General features: G+C 46.3%; 1 protein-coding gene across 4 annotated transcripts; it reads left to right on the top strand.

Annotated features, from left to right (window-relative positions):
- Positions 1-4,842: 4,842 nt before the first annotated feature.
- On the top strand, positions 4,843-17,204 carry LOC139756793 (uncharacterized). Of its 4 annotated transcripts, none has more exons than XR_011714436.1 (4): positions 4,843-5,087; positions 5,955-6,830; positions 16,106-16,360; positions 16,532-17,204. XR_011714436.1 is itself a non-coding variant. In XM_071676593.1 (2 exons), the coding sequence occupies exons 1-2, from the start codon at positions 4,859-4,861 to the stop codon at positions 6,266-6,268; spliced, it is 543 nt and encodes a 180-aa protein (XP_071532694.1). In that variant the 5' UTR covers positions 4,843-4,858; the 3' UTR covers positions 6,269-12,188. The 4 variants fall into 4 exon arrangements, 1 of the variants encoding a protein (XP_071532694.1); XR_011714437.1 differs by lacking the exons at positions 4,843-5,087; positions 5,955-6,830 and adding exons at positions 12,397-13,118; positions 13,508-13,730 and having other exon boundaries at positions 16,532-17,203; XR_011714438.1 differs by lacking the exons at positions 4,843-5,087; positions 5,955-6,830 and adding an exon at positions 12,442-12,519 and having other exon boundaries at positions 16,532-17,203.
- Positions 17,205-18,794: the final 1,590 nt, after the last annotated feature.

Below are 18,794 nucleotides of genomic sequence, written 5' to 3'. Positions count from 1 at the left end.
AGGAAGGGTGATCGAATTCAGGAAATGATAGGGAAAGAGAGAGAGAGAGAGAGAGAGAGAGAGAGAGAGAGAGAGAGAGAGAGAGAGGAGAGAGAGAGAGAGAGGAGAGAGAGAGAGAGAGAGGAGAGAGAGAGAGAGGAGAGAGAGAGAGAGAGGAGAGAGAGAGAGAGAGAGAGAGAGAGGAGAGAGAGAGAGAGGAGAGAGAGAGAGAGAGAGAGAGGAGAGAGAGAGAGAGGAGAGAGAGAGAGAGGAGAGAGAGAGAGAGAGGAGAGAGAGAGAGAGAGAGAGGAGAGAGAGAGAGAGAGAGAGAGAGGAGAGAGAGAGAGAGAGAGAGGAGAGAGAGAGAGAGGAGAGAGAGAGAGAGGAGAGAGAGAGAGAGAGGAGAGAGAGAGAGAGGAGAGAGAGAGAGAGAGAGAGAGAGAGAGAGAGAGAGAGGAGAGAGAGAGAGAGAGAGAGAGAGAGAGAGGAGAGAGAGAGAGAGGAGAGAGAGAGAGAGAGAGAGAGAGAGGAGAGAGAGAGAGAGAGAGAGAGAGGAGAGAGAGAGAGAGAGGAGAGAGAGAGAGAGAGGAGAGAGAGAGAGAGAGGAGAGAGAGAGAGAGAGAGGAGAGAGAGAGAGAGGAGAGAGAGAGAGAGAGGAGAGAGAGAGAGAGGAGAGAGAGAGAGAGGAGAGAGAGAGAGAGGAGAGAGAGAGAGAGAGGAGAGAGAGAGAGAGAGAGAGAGAGGAGAGAGAGAGAGAGAGAGAGAGGAGAGAGAGAGAGAGAGGAGAGAGAGAGAGAGAGAGGAGAGAGAGAGAGAGAGGAGAGAGAGAGAGAGAGAGAGGAGAGAGAGAGAGAGAGAGAGAGAGGAGAGAGAGAGAGAGAGGAGAGAGAGAGAGAGAGGAGAGAGAGAGAGAGAGAGAGAGAGGAGAGAGAGAGAGAGAGAGAGGAGAGAGAGAGAGAGGAGAGAGAGAGAGAGAGGAGAGAGAGAGAGAGGAGAGAGAGAGAGAGAGGAGAGAGAGAGAGAGAGAGGAGAGAGAGAGAGAGAGAGAGAGGAGAGAGAGAGAGAGAGAGGAGAGAGAGAGAGAGAGAGGAGAGAGAGAGAGAGAGAGAGAGGAGAGAGAGAGAGAGAGAGGAGAGAGAGAGAGAGAGAGAGAGAGGAGAGAGAGAGAGAGAGGAGAGAGAGAGAGAGAGAGGAGAGAGAGAGAGAGGAGAGAGAGAGAGAGAGAGAGAGAGGAGAGAGAGAGAGAGAGAGAGGAGAGAGAGAGAGAGAGGAGAGAGAGAGAGAGAGAGAGGAGAGAGAGAGAGAGGAGAGAGAGAGAGAGAGGAGAGAGAGAGAGAGAGAGAGGAGAGAGAGAGAGAGGAGAGAGAGAGAGAGAGAGAGGAGAGAGAGAGAGAGAGAGGAGAGAGAGAGAGAGAGGAGAGAGAGAGAGAGGAGAGAGAGAGAGAGGAGAGAGAGAGAGAGAGGAGAGAGAGAGAGAGAGAGGAGAGAGAGAGAGAGAGAGGAGAGAGAGAGAGAGAGAGAGAGAGAGGAGAGAGAGAGAGAGAGGAGAGAGAGAGAGAGGAGAGAGAGAGAGAGAGAGAGAGGAGAGAGAGAGAGAGGAGAGAGAGAGAGAGAGAGAGAGGAGAGAGAGAGAGAGAGAGAGGAGAGAGAGAGAGAGAGGAGAGAGAGAGAGAGAGGAGAGAGAGAGAGAGGAGAGAGAGAGAGAGAGAGGAGAGAGAGAGAGAGGAGAGAGAGAGAGAGGAGAGAGAGAGAGAGAGGAGAGAGAGAGAGAGAGAGGAGAGAGAGAGAGAGAGGAGAGAGAGAGAGAGGAGAGAGAGAGAGAGGAGAGAGAGAGAGAGAGAGAGAGGAGAGAGAGAGAGAGAGAGAGAGGAGAGAGAGAGAGAGAGAGAGAGAGAGAGGAGAGAGAGAGAGAGAGAGAGGAGAGAGAGAGAGAGAGGAGAGAGAGAGAGAGAGGAGAGAGAGAGAGAGAGAGAGAGGAGAGAGAGAGAGAGAGAGAGAGAGAGAGAGAGGAGAGAGAGAGAGAGAGAGGAGAGAGAGAGAGAGAGAGAGAGGAGAGAGAGAGAGAGAGGAGAGAGAGAGAGAGGAGAGAGAGAGAGAGGAGAGAGAGAGAGAGGAGAGAGAGAGAGAGAGAGGAGAGAGAGAGAGAGAGAGAGAGGAGAGAGAGAGAGAGGAGAGAGAGAGAGAGAGAGGAGAGAGAGAGAGAGAGAGAGAGAGAGAGAGAGAGGAGAGAGAGAGAGAGAGAGAGAGGAGAGAGAGAGAGAGAGAGAGAGAGGAGAGAGAGAGAGAGAGAGAGAGAGAGAGAGGAGAGAGAGAGAGAGGAGAGAGAGAGAGAGAGGAGAGAGAGAGAGAGAGAGAGAGAGAGAGAGAGAGGAGAGAGAGAGAGAGAGAGAGAGAGAGAGAGAGAGAGAGAGAGAGAGAGGAGAGAGAGAGAGAGAGAGGAGAGAGAGAGAGAGAGAGAGAGAGGAGAGAGAGAGAGAGGAGAGAGAGAGAGAGAGAGAGAGAGAGAGAGGAGAGAGAGAGAGAGGAGAGAGAGAGAGAGAGAGGAGAGAGAGAGAGAGGAGAGAGAGAGAGAGAGAGAGAGAGGAGAGAGAGAGAGAGAGAGAGAGAGAGAGAGGAGAGAGAGAGAGAGAGAGAGAGAGGAGAGAGAGAGAGAGAGAGAGAGAGAGGAGAGAGAGAGAGAGGAGAGAGAGAGAGAGAGAGAGAGAGAGAGAGAGAGAGAGAGGAGAGAGAGAGAGAGAGAGAGAGAGAGAGGAGAGAGAGAGAGAGAGAGAGAGAGAGAGGAGAGAGAGAGAGAGGAGAGAGAGAGAGAGAGGAGAGAGAGAGAGAGAGAGAGAGAGAGAGAGAGAGGAGAGAGAGAGAGAGAGAGGAGAGAGAGAGAGAGAGGAGAGAGAGAGAGAGGAGAGAGAGAGAGAGAGGAGAGAGAGAGAGAGAGAGAGAGGAGAGAGAGAGAGAGGAGAGAGAGAGAGAGAGAGAGAGAGGAGAGAGAGAGAGAGAGAGGAGAGAGAGAGAGAGAGAGAGAGAGGAGAGAGAGAGAGAGAGAGAGAGGAGAGAGAGAGAGAGAGGAGAGAGAGAGAGAGAGAGGAGAGAGAGAGAGAGAGAGGAGAGAGAGAGAGAGAGAGGAGAGAGAGAGAGAGAGAGAGAGAGAGAGAGAGGAGAGAGAGAGAGAGGAGAGAGAGAGAGAGGAGAGAGAGAGAGAGAGAGAGGAGAGAGAGAGAGAGGAGAGAGAGAGAGAGAGAGGAGAGAGAGAGAGAGAGAGAGAGAGAGGAGAGAGAGAGAGAGGAGAGAGAGAGAGAGAGGAGAGAGAGAGAGAGGAGAGAGAGAGAGAGGAGAGAGAGAGAGAGAGAGAGAGAGGAGAGAGAGAGAGAGAGAGGAGAGAGAGAGAGAGAGAGGAGAGAGAGAGAGAGGAGAGAGAGAGAGAGAGAGGAGAGAGAGAGAGAGAGGAGAGAGAGAGAGAGGAGAGAGAGAGAGAGGAGAGAGAGAGAGAGAGAGAGAGGAGAGAGAGAGAGAGGAGAGAGAGAGAGAGAGAGAGAGAGAGGAGAGAGAGAGAGAGAGAGGAGAGAGAGAGAGAGAGAGGAGAGAGAGAGAGAGAGAGAGAGAGGAGAGAGAGAGAGAGGAGAGAGAGAGAGAGAGAGAGAGAGAGGAGAGAGAGAGAGAGAGAGAGGAGAGAGAGAGAGAGAGAGAGGAGAGAGAGAGAGAGAGAGAGAGGAGAGAGAGAGAGAGGAGAGAGAGAGAGAGAGAGAGAGAGAGAGGAGAGAGAGAGAGAGAGAGAGGAGAGAGAGAGAGAGAGGAGAGAGAGAGAGAGAGATCCTGTTCATCGTCAGCTGTCTTCCTGTTCATCGTCAGCTATCTTCATGTTCATCGTCAGCTGTCTTCCTGTTCATCGTCAGCTATCTTCCTGTTCATCGTCAGCTATCTTTCTGTTCATCGTCAGCTATCTTCCTGTTCATCGTCAGCTATCTTTCTGTTCATCGTCAGCTGTCTTCCTCTTCATCGTCAGCTATCATCCTGTTCATCGTCAGCTGTCTTCCTGTTTATCGTCAGCTGTCTTCCTGTTTATCGTCAGGAACTTCCTCGACCATGGCTTATTACAGACACAGTCAGCCGATTGTTGCATGTGGAGGGTGCAAAAGTCCTTTTACCTTACGTATATACTTCCAAAGACTTGAAATCAAGTTAGAATCTTTCATTCAGGCAATAAGTAAAGTGACTACAAGCACAGTGCCTTCTAAGAAGCCCTCTAGGTCATACATGTACTTCAAGCACGGTGTAGTCATGAACAGTAATGATAACAAAAACAAAAATGCATTGAGACTCACCTTGACATGACCAAAAAAAGTGCGATTTTTTTTTTTTTAGATGAATACAGTTTGAGAAGCCACGACTTGGGTAGGAGAGAGGGTTCGTGTGACAGCAGTTTGCCAGACTGGTTGACGAGTCTATCATCCTGAACTCAAGAGTAACAGGAGAGATAGAGCTAATCTCTCCCCACAGCTCACATTCCACGTTGTGTTAGTAAGCCCTATGTACTCAGGAACAGGTCCTCTTGGAGACAAGGTCTTTAAGAAGCTAAATTTGCTTTTTCATTATCAACCTGTGGTCGGATTGGCTTCTTTTTTTTAAGACTGAATGCATAATCAGGACGCGAGTTACATACCCTCAAAGATTCATCGTATCTGGAGACGAGGGAGTTGAACCTTGATCCAGCGAGTGTCTAAGAGGTGTAGTCTGTCACCTTCAGCTGGTTGATGGATTCCTGTACAGTATAATGATTTGACGACAGATTCAGTGCTGCTAAACACGTCCACCACTGTCCACTTTACCGTTAGAGAAATCGTGTCTTAGATCTTGATTATTCTCCGGTGTGATTTTATATAATGATATGTTCTTTCCTCACGCTGCTGCTGCTGCTGTCGGACTTACCTGTTCGTCCTCACAGTGTCGGGCGCGGGTGGGTCATTCCCTCTGGACTTCCACGACCATCACTACCCACAGGGGTCACCCGCACAAACACCACAACGCCCACCAGAACCCAGGCACAAGTGGGGTAGGAGTAGAGGGACTGGCTTATGACGATCCATCCTACCCTCACCCGGGCGTACATGAAGGAGGTGAGTGTCAGGTGTGTGCCCAGCTCCTGGTGTTTGTGAGGGGTGGTCAGTGTTGCTCGTCTGTAGGTAGTTGTGAGGCGTGGCCAGCCCACTCACCCCAGATGCCTGTCGCAAACCGGGTCTATTTGGTCTTCTTTCCATCACACCCACAGCCGAAGACGTAAGACTACCGCTGGCTGATGCATCTAAACCCAAAATCCTTTTATGTGTATTAGTGACAAGTTTTAGTCGACAAGAGAATATAAAAGATAAGGCCCGTTTCTTAAGTATACCAGTCAGCTGACTAACATAAGACTACCGCTGGCTGATGCATCTAAACCCAAAATCCTTTTATGTGTATTAGTGACAAGTTTTAGTCGACAAGAGAATATAAAAGATAAGGCCCGTTTCTTAAGTATACCAGTCAGCTGACTAACATAAGACTACCGCTGGCTGATGCATCTAAACCCAAAATCCTTTTATGTGTATTAGTGACAAGTTTTAGTCGACAAGAGAATATAAAAGATAAGGCCCGTTTCTTAAGTATACCAGTCAGCTGACTAACACCTCGCTGTCTGGGTTATCTTAGGTTGACTTAGGTCAGTGCAGGTTGGTTATCATCATCAAGGCAGCAGAGGTGAAAAGGGTCGTGGGCAAGGTCAAAAGGCATGAGTCAAGTTATGGGTATTGAGGTTGTATTGTACAAGTAGCTAGGCATCGTAGACTCTACATCTGATGGCCGTGTGCGGGCCTTGATGGTGGCTGTAGTTCTCTGCCCCTCACCAGTATACAGAGCTGCAGTAGCTAGGAATTGCCGTTAAGAAAGCAATATCACTATTGTCGTGGAGATTACTTTTTTTCATCACTTCATAACTCGGGTCTTTACAGGTACTGCGTCGAGCACCGCTCCGGGCTGTGTGTTGGCGACGCTGTTACCTCTGCTGGTGGCTGCTGGCACCTTGGGCAGCCTACTCCTGCCACAGGAGGCTGCTGGCTATCCTAGGGACCTACTACGGGAGGCTGCTGGCCATCTGAGGGACCTGCCACGGGAGACTGCTGGTCACACGAAGGACCTGCCACGGGAGACTGCTGGTCACACGCAGGACCTGCCACGGGAGACTGCTGGCCACACGAAGGACCTGCCACGGGAGACTGTTGGCCACACGAAGGACCTGCCACGGGACGATGAAAAAAATTGTTGACAAGAGGGAAAACGGAGGAAGTCTGCCGTGGACTCGAGGGAGGCAGGATGCTGCGGAAGGGGTGATGCAGTGAGGAAGTGATGGCTTAATTGAGGACCTGACCAAAGCAGGAACTGTCTGAGGTGGATGATAAAAGGCAGGGAGACGAGGCGGACAAGGGGTGTGACCCAGATGGCTTTTACGTCAAGAGGTAGTCGATTCTGGCCATGAAATGAGACATTTCTCGACGAAAGAAGGAATGTCACTCGTATTAACTGCACTACCCTCCTCGCCTATTCTCACAGTCTCACTGTTTTGATATCCCACAAAACTGACTTATCCGTGCCTAGCTGTGTCTTAAACCTTACCTTACCTAGCCCAGCTTGCCTACCCTAATCTTAAAGCCTTACGTAGCCTAGCTTAGCGTGAGATGAGCTTTGACATATAGTGAATCACAAGTGAATATAAAACGCCAATCACAAAATGGAGTAAGAAAAGTAGATACAGACCAAAATGAAGAATAAATCGAACGTGTTCCCTTGAAGTGGACGCACATATTACAAAGCAAAATGAAGCTATTAAGGCAAGTATTATCACCGCTGGCGTAGTTGCTACTGATTTCACCTTCATGAGCAAAAGAAGTTAGATTTCGCAGTCTCTCTGTGTCATTCATGGAAGGAGAGAGACAGTGTATCCTGTAAAGTCACGTCATAGTTATGCAAACAGTCATTTCGACCTGGATAGATAGACACATAGACTGGTTTATATTTAATGTTACACAGACACATCATAGATTTTTTTTATTTAGTTTTCACTATTACAAGTGCAACACAGTGTGAGACAGAAACTGTATCAGTATGAGACATAAAATCAGTTTAGCACTGTGTCCAACAACATTCGGATGATCCGGCAAGCGTTTGTGACTGGTGAGGATGGCATGTAGTGAGTAGATGACGTTTTTAGGGAACGTAGAGACCATAGCTAGGATGGATGTTGGTGGCTGGCTCTCTCCTCTCAGCGACAGGTGCGCTGATTCTGAACCTTGCGCAAGGCCAAGGACCAACCCAGGCGTTATGATGGGAGGGTCTAAAAGTCTTGAGAGGATCAAGTTACGACTCGGGAGGTGGTCGGAAGGCTTGTGTTATGGAAGCAGAGCGGTGGGAGGGTCAGATGTGGACCATTGAGAGGTCGGAGGAAGATTTACGATAGGCTTTAGAAGGAGGTTTGTGGGGGTGGAATGGGTGTCTTGTGTGAGCGTTGGATGGTCGGAGGGAGGCTACGAGGTCAAAGAGGGAGGTTATGTATCGCATGTGGGCCTCGGGAGGTCAGAGGGAGACTTAGGATGTCCTAGGGAGAGGGTGGTGGGTAGCTATTTTGCCAGGGAGGGTCAGATGGCTTCGGGGAAAATCCCAGTGACACCCATATTACAGGACCTGGGCTGTATATCACGTTACTTCCCACTGGTCCAAGGTGACCGTAATGTATAGGGTTAACCGTAATATACAGAATCATCAGTAATATACAGAATTAAAAGTAATATACAGAACTAACCGTGATATACAGAACTAACCGTAATATACAGAATTAAGAATATACAGAACTAACCGTGATATACACAATTAACCGTAATATACAGAATTAAAAGTAATATACAGAACTAACCGTGATATAGAGAATTAACCGTAATATACAGAATTAACCGTGATATGCAGAATTAACAGTAATATACAATTAACCTTAATATACAGAATTAACCGTAAAATACAGAATTAACCGTGATATACAGAATTAACCGTGATATACAGAATTAACCGTGATATACAGAATTAACCGTGATATACAGAATTAACCGTGAAATACAGAATTAACCGTGATATACAGAATTAACCGTGATATACAGAATTAACCGTGATATACAGAATTAACCGTGATATACAGAATTAACCGTGATATACAGAATTAACCGTGATATACAGAATTAACCGTGAAATACAGAATTAACCGTGATATACAGAATTAACCGTGATATACAGAATTAACCGTGAAATACAGAATTAACCGTGATATACAGAATTAACCGTGAAATACAGAATTAACCGTGATATACAGAATTAACCGTGATATACAGAATTAACCGTATTATACAGAATTAAACGTAGTGAACCGAGTTAACGCTGACATACCACGGGATAGTCGTGATGGCTGACCGTTTGGTTCTCGTTACTCCGATAGCTGTATATATACATTCCTTTACCCACTGATACTCCTCTTACTAATCCTATGCCCCTTCCCGTAATCCCTTTTCAAACTGTCCGAATAGCGCTTCTCTCTCTGGACACAAGCAAGGCTTCTGGTCCTGATGGCATCCATCCCCGTGTACTGAAAGAGTCTGCTCCGGTGCTTGCTCGTCCGTTCCGTTTCTGTTCAAAAAACAAAATTTTTCCTTCCTGGATGCATACGTTGGTACATCTCACCCCTCCAACTATCATGCTGTTGCTTCGGCATTTACTTTTTCCAAAGTCTTTGAACACCTTTTCAACTCCCATATCCTCAGACATCTTGAATCTCCCAGTCTTCTCTCTCATCACCAGTATGACTTAAGATCCACTGGTGATGCTCTCTCCTACCTTCCTAATACCTAGTCACTCATCTTCGAAGGGATTTTGGGAATCTTATGCAGTTGCCCTTGACATACCCAAAGCTTTTGACAAGGTGTGGTATCGGGGTCTCATCTCAAAGCTCCCTTCTTCTGACTTCCTTCCTTCACTTTGCTCCTTCATATCTGGCATCCTGTTTGGCCGATCTATCTCAGTGGTTGTTGATGGATCAGCTTTTCCCCATTCTCCATCAACAGCCATGCCCCTCAAGGTTCTGTCCTGTGTCTTACACTTTTTCTCCTTTTTATCAGCTATTTACTTTTTCAACAGATCACCAAGTGCACTCGTATGCTGACGACTCAGCACTACATTCCCCCACATTCTTCAGTTCTGCTCCTTCTCCCACTCGAACTGCATCTCGTCTCGACACAACGTCTTCAGTAAACTCAGATTTGGACAGGATATCTCTGTTTAGTAGACAAAATCTGCTGAACTTCAATGCCTCCCAAACCCAATTTTTGGCCATCTTTCGCCAATTTCCCACAACTTTCCTCTCTCCTTCGATGGTTATGTAATTCCACCCCTTAACTCGGTGAGCATAATTGGTATCACTTTAACATCCACATTAATTTGGAAATCCAACGTTTACGGAAATAGATAAGTCTGCATCTAAGAAACTGTGAGTCCTGTTAAGATGTCGAAATTTCTTTTCTTCCGAACAGTTGCTCTGTTTATGCAAAGGATTGTTCCGATCTTGTATGGAGTACTGCTCTCACATCTAGGGTGGTTCTATTTCTGCATTCTTATTTGACAAGAGCTGAGTCGAAAGCGGTCCAACGTATTAAACTCTCCCAGCCTAACTTCAAGACTTAACCCACTTACCCTACGCCGCAATGTTGGTTCACTTTCCCTCTTCTATAGGTATTACTTTGGTTTTTGCACAAGAGCGCTGGCTGCTTGTGTGCCCCCACCACTAGCTACACCAGGCAATACTTTTTAGCAAGCATGCTGCATCACATGGTTACCTTGTGGTCGTTGGCAACTCGAGGATGGGCCGTTTTGATGACTGTTTCCTTACATCTCGAAGCTTTGGAACTTTCTGTCGTCTCATATTCTCATGTCTTTCCCAATAATTATGATCTGGCACTGGATAAAGCACAGGTTTACCACTTCCTTCAAAATTAATAAATACTTTTCCTTGTCTCTTCTTTTTCCCATTTGTTAACCTCTTTATATTTAACTTAAGACTCAGCTTTGTTGTGGACTTTTGCCCGTAGCTGGAGCCTCCAACGTAAAAAAAAAAATGAGATATGTTGCGTTTAGGGTAGTGGTGTGCCATACACCTTGTCTTGCCTCTCAGGGACGTTGCATGTATGATCCTCACAGTGTAACTCTTACATCTTTTTCCAGTAGGAAGTCTGTAGAACTCTTAAGTATAGTCATCATCCATTGACGAGCACTCTAGTCTACCATCTCCAGTGTGAATCTTCTGCCCAATAAATAACTCTCTTACAACACGTCCTGCGTTATTACACCTCCCTCTCTCTTGTTTCCAAGTCGGTCTGCTGCCACACCCCCGCGAGATATCAACACCTGCCGATACAATCGGCTTCGCCCTCAGCAAAGCAGGATGACCCACATTTGTAATGCTTGGAGGTCGTGGTCGTCGGATGTAAAGGGAACGTCTTTCTTGATGTTGATAAGACTACATCTTAAGAGCTGGTAAAGTGCAGTGCTCGATCCCATGCTCGATCCCACTGCTCACCAACTTTGCTCCTATATCCTGTAACCTAATACAGTGACCAGGCAATGCTGTAGTCATCTAGTGTACCTGATTTTATGAGAAGCTAATGTTTGATAAGCTCTTATATCACTAAATCTGAGTAATCAATTTAACCCAATTACTTGAAACTTATGACTGATAAGGAAGATAAATATGAAGATTTGTTGTGAATGCTGTCTATCGGAATATAGATCTATTTGTGAGGGTGTGATTACTATTGGTGATTTATAAGAGAAAGTTTTACACTTATGTTGCCCCGTCTCATACATTATATATATGTACCATACCTTTACTCTTAACGCTACCTCGCAAACACGGGAAATGGCGAATAGTTTGAAAGAAAGAAAGACCTTTACTCTTATCTACGTACACACACACACACACACACACACCTCAGCCTAAGCCAGGTACCCATTCGTCGACCATTACCGAGGGGGAGGATGAACACCTGGGTTGGATGTGGACCAACTGTCACGCCCAAGATGTCAAACTCTTGCCGGGCCTACCCCCATGCTGGCTCATGGTCATTAGTGCTTACCACTGCACCACAGGAGCCCATGTGTGTGTGTGTGTTTTACTTGGTCCGAAGCCATGACACAGGAAGGATCGAACTCTGATCCAGCGCTTCTATTGTAGCCATTCAAAGGTTCAGCTCTCGCTAGAGGCGTCGATGCTCCTCTCGTGAATGAGATCCACTGATAGTTGTTCAGCTCCCTCACCTCACGGTCGGTGTAACACCGACGATGAGTATGGAGGCGAGGGCGAGGGTGAGGACGAATGTTGGCGTGAGTAAGGCCAGGTGAGGGAGGAGATGCGTGACTCAGGCGCATGGCCACCCTCCTCCGCCTCCTTAGGGCTCCTCCCATCGCCCAGGGGCGTGGCTTCATCCTCCGCCGCTGCCCTCTGGCTCCTCCCACCTCCCAGGGACACTCCGCCGCGCCCCCTCCCTCCTGCGGATGGGGGTTAATCCTCAGTAATGACTGCAATTAGTCAGCTTCCAATGATGCTCACTTTTTATGTTAGAAACTGGGTCATTTAAGAGCCTCAGGTTAATAGTCATAGTTCTTAAGGTTTTGTGTCATAGAAATTGAATTTGGAATTGAATTTAATTTGTCTTTTAAATTTTGGATGCCACCATGCCACTGTATTGGACTTTGGCACCCCCAAAGGGTCTTTTAAGTAAACTCTTAATTTGTCTCTTTCCCTTTAGATGCCACTATTCCCCTGTAAAGGCCTTTGAAGACGCCAAAGGGCATTTAGATTAAACCTTTAATTTCCCTCTAAATTTTTGGATGCCTCCACGCCACTCTCTTGCCCTTTGGCATCCCCAAAGGGGTATTAAAGTAAACTTTTCATTTATCTGTTTGCCTTTGGATGCCGCTATCCTCATTTAATTGCCTTTGCCGCCGCCAAAGTGGATCTAAATTAAACCTTTAATTTCTCTTTTTATTTTTGTATTCCGCCATGGCACTCTATTGGATTTGGCGCACCCAATGGGTCTTTTAAGTAAACCTTCAATTTGTCTCGTTCCCTTTAGATGCCGCTATTCACCTGTAATGGTGTTCAGCGCAGCTAAAGGGGATATAAATAAAACCTTCAATTTCCCTGTATATTTTTGGACGCCTCCACGCCACTCTGTTGGCCACTTTATGTAGTATGTAGTGCAAACCGAACGTTACATAAATGGTATGCAAGTCATTTTGCCGGATTGAGACAACGCCTATGTTCATTACGATGTTCGGAACCGTGACTAATGACTACATTGTTGGCTCCTGCGGCTTTATTTGTTCGGTTGTGGTGGAGACTTAGGGTTGTGTGGTCCGGCAAGACTCATGGTGGAGCCGTCACCCAGGGAACTACAGAGGTACGGCGCTGGTCACTGAGCCACTCAGGTGAGTGAGACTAGTGAGGGTTAGAAAGTTAGCAGGAGTGGCCACTGGCGACTGTCAACCTGACCTTTAGCTTTCAGACGGTTAGTAGGTAGCTGCCAGCCAAGCTATATAGCTGTCAGCCAGCTAGATAGCTCCTACCTAGCTTTTAGCCAAGCTATGTCGCTGTCAACCAGCTAGGTAGCTCTTTGCTAGCTGTCAGCCAAGCTATGTAGCTCTCAGCCAAGCTATGTAGCTCTCAGCCAGCTAGGTAGCTCCTACCTAGCTGTCTACCAGGCTTGGTAGCTCCCAGCTTGCTAGGTAGCTCCCAGCTAGCTTCGTGTTCTCGGCTAGGAGATGCTTGATATTTCTATAAACAAAAGGTTGTACTTGTAGCCAGGTTTGTGAGTCCCATTTGTAATGGTTGTAACCAGTTGTTGAATGATTGATGAACTGTGTTCATTTCAGGTAGTCCTGGGAAGAGATGACGTTTCATTTTGTAGTTACCACAGGCCGAACATAGAAAATGTATGACGTCACTAGGCAGACAATTTAGCGTATATCATTCGTTCAAGTGACAGCTTGTGATTGGTCGTCTTGGAGCGTGTGACCCAGGCATACAGGTTATTACAATTACACAGTTGTTTGGATGAATTACCAGTTTAGCTCACCATCGAAATGGCTAATTTTGTTTAGGGTTTGCAATATACATACAGTAACAAGACCAATGGGTAGCTTTTGATGCTCCTTGTGCTATTAGAAGAAAACGGAAGGATAGATTAACAGAAATGGATAGACTAGAATTGTTATCGAGAAATTTTATATTGTAATATGCAGCTAATTTTAAGAATAATTTTCAAAAGTAGTAAAGTGAGGAGGTGTAATACACCCATGACTTAAAATCTCTTATTTCCAATACAGAAACGCTGGGAAATGTTAAATACAAAATAGGTTAATCTAAGTAAATATAACAACATTAATATGCCTATTCAAGATATTTCTATTAATGTAGGACACTAGCACGATGGTCATTTGCTGAGTTCCAGTGAAACTCCGGAGTTGGGAGTAGGTAGTCTTAACTGCCGAACAGACCAGTCAGCCTCCGTTGTCAGCTGGCGTCATCAGAGACAGTCAGCCAATATGACAGCACTCCGTCAGGAGGGAGGAGGAGCGACCCACCCACCCACCCGTCCGTCGCCTGTCAGGACCTGTGCCCCTCCTTCATACGTCAGGGGGTAAGTTTGACGAAGGGGGAGGAAAAAACCTTGGATGGGTCGTGGCGTGAGCTTACCCACTTGTGTCAGAGAGCGGGGCGGGGCGGGGCGTTGGTGATCAGGGAATGATGTGATCTTGAGGGAGGTTGTGTGAGAGGGAGCAAGTTACCGTAGACTCCCAGGGAGGGGGAGAGGACCACTGTAGGGAGTCAAGGGAGTAGACACCACCGAGCGTGTGGCGGTGGCTGACAACACACAGCTGTCAGTGAGGGGATTGCGCCGGCATGTGTCAGGCGTCGTCGTCAGTCTTGGAGTGCGCTGACGTCTCCTGTGTCAAGAGGAGACGTTCCAGCATGCGCCAGGCTGTGAGGTGCTGACGTATGTCAGCTGGTGAGACATCATTGGAAAGAGCGACTTTGATGTTGCAGAGAGCGAGTCTTTCTTGCTTATCAGGGAGCGAGCCGTGTTTGCTTATCAGGGAGAGAGTCGTTCTTGCTTATCAGGGAGCGAGCCGTTTTTGCTTATCAGGGCGAGTCGTTCTTGCTTATAAGGGAGCGAGTCGTTCTTGCTTATCAGGGAGCGAGTCGTTCTTGCTTATCAGGGAGCGAGTCGTTCTTGCTTATCTGAGAGCGAGCCGTTCTTGCTTACCAGGGAGTCAGTTGGTCTTGTTTATCAGGGAGCGAGCTGTTCTTGCTATCAGGGAGTGGGTTGTTCTTGCTTATCAGGGAGCGAGCTGTTCTTGTTATCAGGGAGTGGGTTGTTCTTGCTTATCAGGGAACGAGCTGTTCTTGTTATCAGGGAGTGAGTTGTTCTTGCTTATCAGGGAACGAGTCGTTCTTGCTTATCAGGGTGTGAGTCGTTCTTGCTTATCAGGGAGTGAGTTTTTCTTGCTTATCAGGGAACGAGTCGTTCTTGCTTATCAGGGAGTGAGTCGTTCTTGCTTGTCAGGGAGTGAATCGTTCTTGCTTATCAGGGAACGAGTCGGTCTTGCTTATCAGGGAGCGAGTCCTTCTTGTTTATCAGAGAGCGAGCCGTTCCTGCTTTTCAGAGAGCGAGCCGTTCTTGCTTATCAGAGCGAGCCGTTCTTGCTTATCAGAGCGAGCCGTTCTTGCTTATCAGGAATTGAGTCGTTCTTGCTTATGAGGGAGTGAGTCGTTCCTGCTTATCAGTGAGCGAGTCATTCTTGCTTATCAGGGAGCGAGCCGATCTTGCTTATCAAGGAGCGAGCTTTAAATTAAACCATGAATTTGGCATCTTGTGTCTAGTCTAGTCTAGGGTCGGTTGGCCGGCGATCGGCAGCTCGTCTACTGGATCACACTGAGGTAAGCTAGGGTCGGCTGGCTGGGGAGGTGCAGCTCGTCTACTGGATCGCGGTGAGGTGGGCTAGGGTCGGCTGGCCAGGGAGCGGCAGCTTGTCTACTGGATCGCACTGAGGTAGGCTAGGGTCGGCTGGCTGGGGAGGTGCAGTTCGTCTGCTGGATCTGGTTGAGGTATGTTAGGGTCGGCTGGGCGAGGAGCGGTCATCTCGTCTACTGGATCGCGTTGAGGTAGGCTAGGGTCGGTTGGCCGGCGAGCGGCAGTTCGTCTACTGGATCACACTGAGGTAGGTAGGGTCGGTTGGCCGGCGAGCGGCAGCTTGTCTACTGGATCGCACTGAGGTAGGCTAGGGTCGGCTGGCCAGGGAGGTGCAGCTCATCTGCTGGATCTGGGTGAGGTAGTTAGGGTCGGCTGGCCAGGGAGTGGCAGCTTGTCTACTGGATCGCACTGAGGTAGGCTAGGGTCGGCTGGCCAGGGAGTGGCAGCTTGTCTACTGGATCGCACTGAGGTAGGCTAGGGTCGGCTAGCCAGGGAGTGGCAGCTTGTCTACTGGATCACGTTGAGGTAGCTAGGGTCGGTTGGCCGGCGAGCGGCAGCTTGTCTACTGGATCGCGCGCTGAGGTAGGCTAAGGTGAACCGGAGTGACGAGAGGTTGGTGCTCAGAGGTCGCATGATCCTTGATAATGTTTTGTCCATACGGGTGGTGGAGAGCAGTAACCTTAACAACTTAATGGAAGTTATGAGTGTCTGTGAAAAGGAGTGGGGAAATGGCAGCAATAATGAAGGCTGCATAGAGAATGAGGTCCCTGCATCAGAGTTTATTAGCAGCCAAATACTTCGGGTGACTATATTTGAGTATGGCTAAGCCTTGATAACAATGAAGTAGGCAATATATCTGGAAATATTATCATCATTATTGTAACCACAATTTCATACTAAAGATATTATGTAGATTATGTAAAAGTTGTGAAATTAGGCTTATAACTATCTAAACTTGACAATTGAAATTGAAATTTTCAATTTAGGCAACCGACTGTATCCATTCCTTGTGAACATGATTGTGTTTTATTGTTTGGCAGAGAGAACAGGAGCTGCAAAGGTAACCCCCTTCCAGCGAACGTGATGGGCATAAGACGTCTCCCCGTTGAGTGGCAGGCGAATATTGCACGACAAAGGAACACACCACAGAACTCCCGAGAGGAATGAACGCTTGAGGGAACAGCACACACATCCCGAGCGAAACTCAGATTCTGGTCTGAAGCAGTGTTCACGGAGGTGATGTGTGTCTCCAACTCTCATGGCAAGGTTCACTGCTGGAGGAGGAACTGTACCAGGCAGGAAGTTAATGATTTGTTGCTGTTCAAAGACTTACAACGCTGTATTTATGGTAATAAGAAATTCATGCGGATACCCAAATATTAATGATATACTGTTTATACACCACAAATTATATAAATCCTGCCGAACCACTGCAATAAACGTTAAAATCATACAATGTTCCACAGGCACAAATGACCGAGCCAACATGAGCGAGGAGGCCCGTTCATGTCACTTTACCTACTGCATCTAGAGGAAAGTGACATTACATGGCCTGGGTGACGTTTTCCACATTGGAAGTCGCTTTACTGCAACCACTGTTGCAGTAACTGCTGGAGGAACGTTTCTTACCGTCTCTGCGAGCGAGGGGTTTACCTCTCCCTGCTTGGCCTGTCATTTCTATTAGCGACAGGTGCCCCGTCCACACTGCTCGTGTTGTTAAACGCTGGTCCCTAGGAACAAGACACCCTACAGCTCCTGGACTAGGCCAGCAAAGGAGTGGACCTGATTGTCATTGAACATATTTGGGCAGAAATGGCGTACTCTTGGCCACCAGGAGACGAGAAGTGTAGCCATCAACTACTGAACCATGTCCACGCCCTTCAGGGGAACTCTGCAGGCTGGACAGGGTATTGAATTGTACCTAAAAGTTGGGTTTTATTTGTCTCTAGAAATTGATAAGTTTATTATTGCTTAGTATACATTAGTGTCAATGATAAGCAGAGGACAATGTTTACTTATACGATATGTAGAGGAAAATATATGTATGTGATTTATTCAAGTTGCTATGGAGGGTTGTTCTTGCCCAGTTGTGAATTAAATGGCGGCCACCAACATTTTTGTTTGTCTCTCCAGCTGTATGAAATTATGATCGAGTGATAACGATTACAATAAGATATTTGATCTTTTACTTGTTTGATTTTATGTCTATTGTTTTTAAGCTGTATTAAACGCAGAACCTCCCACCAACACATAGTAACGCACCAGTGTGATACGATCGAAGAGTCGTCAGTAAAGAGAAAGAAATCAATGATTTGAGTATCGGCCAACTTTACTGCTGACGAATGATGGAGTGTATCCATGTCCTGCTTACGACAAGGACAAATCCATAGTGATAAGAGTATCCAAGTGAATATCATAATGGGGAAATCGTGTGGCATAATTGTAACCTATTTCCATAATATCAGCAGTGTTCAGTTAAGTATACACCTTGCTGCTCAGATACTAAACCGTACTACAGCAGCACTTGGTTCAGTGGTTTGCATTAACCACTTGCAGCCTTCTCCTACCTTCAGCTTGATAGATATTACACTCTCTCTAACTGAAATGTCTGAGGTACATTTTAACGGTTAAGATGATGAATGAGGATGAATGTCACTAGACCATCGTAGAAGTTGATGGTATAGAGATAAGTTCTACTTTCATCCACAGAAGATAATGACACTATGTACAGTTGTATACATATACCACAGATATCTACAGATAAGCATTGCTCTTACCGTACTAAAAACAATAAAGTTATACGAAGGAATTGGAAGCAAATATTTCGGTATAATGTTGAAACAGTGATTATAAGAGGGATACTGTGTGCTAATGCTTATGAAATTTTGCTGAGAAAAAATGTAGATACAATGATATATCTATGTGTTCCCAACAGTGAGAAGCATATAAATTCTGAGTAGAATAAGGATAATAACAAAAAAGAAATACAGAATCTTTAACATTTTTCAGAGATACAAAAGAGATACAAAAGGAAATATACAAAGATGACTAAATACTTTACTACATCTCTTATTATATAAACAGTATGTATTTCTCATACAAGAAGTTTTCCATACGTTTTCAGCAATTCAAAATATGCATGTACATAGTCTATCATAAGGTGAGAACAAAATATGTTCTCATATATATTAATCGATACTGTTTTGCACCAAATGAATATCACACGATCAATTGTTTCCTTTTTTATCACGGTATTTAAGAATGAGGTGAAATGTAAGAGTATTAGGGAAATCTAAATTACAATGAATTACCAGTACAAATTCCAGAAAGGAAAACGAATAAAAAAGAATATGTTCCTGAGGCATGAAGAAAATTCTGTCATTTAACAAAACGTCAAGTTTGTATTAAGTTTTTCCCATTGCTAAAGCAAAACATAACATTTATACCACATAAAAGTAGAACAAAGGACTTTATTCCCTGCAGAAATTATGGCAGATATGAATAGCTTACAATTATCTTTCGGTTTCCCGTTTTCTTTGGTAGTTAAGGTGTATATTTCCCGTTTTCTAATAGTTCTTAATCGACCTCCAGATGGCTTTACTGCCAGCATCACAAAAATCAGTATGTCAAAGTCTTTAAGTTGCGCTTCTTTGTATGTGTTTCTCTCTGAGCTCGGCCGCCATTTGCAGTCTTATTTGTCACGTCTCCCAAGACGAATGTGTTCTTACG

Source organism: Panulirus ornatus, chromosome 23, assembly GCF_036320965.1.
Source record: "Panulirus ornatus isolate Po-2019 chromosome 23, ASM3632096v1, whole genome shotgun sequence".
Lineage (NCBI taxonomy): Eukaryota > Metazoa > Arthropoda > Malacostraca > Decapoda > Palinuridae > Panulirus > Panulirus ornatus.
This window is presented reverse-complemented; position numbering and strand designations above follow the sequence as displayed.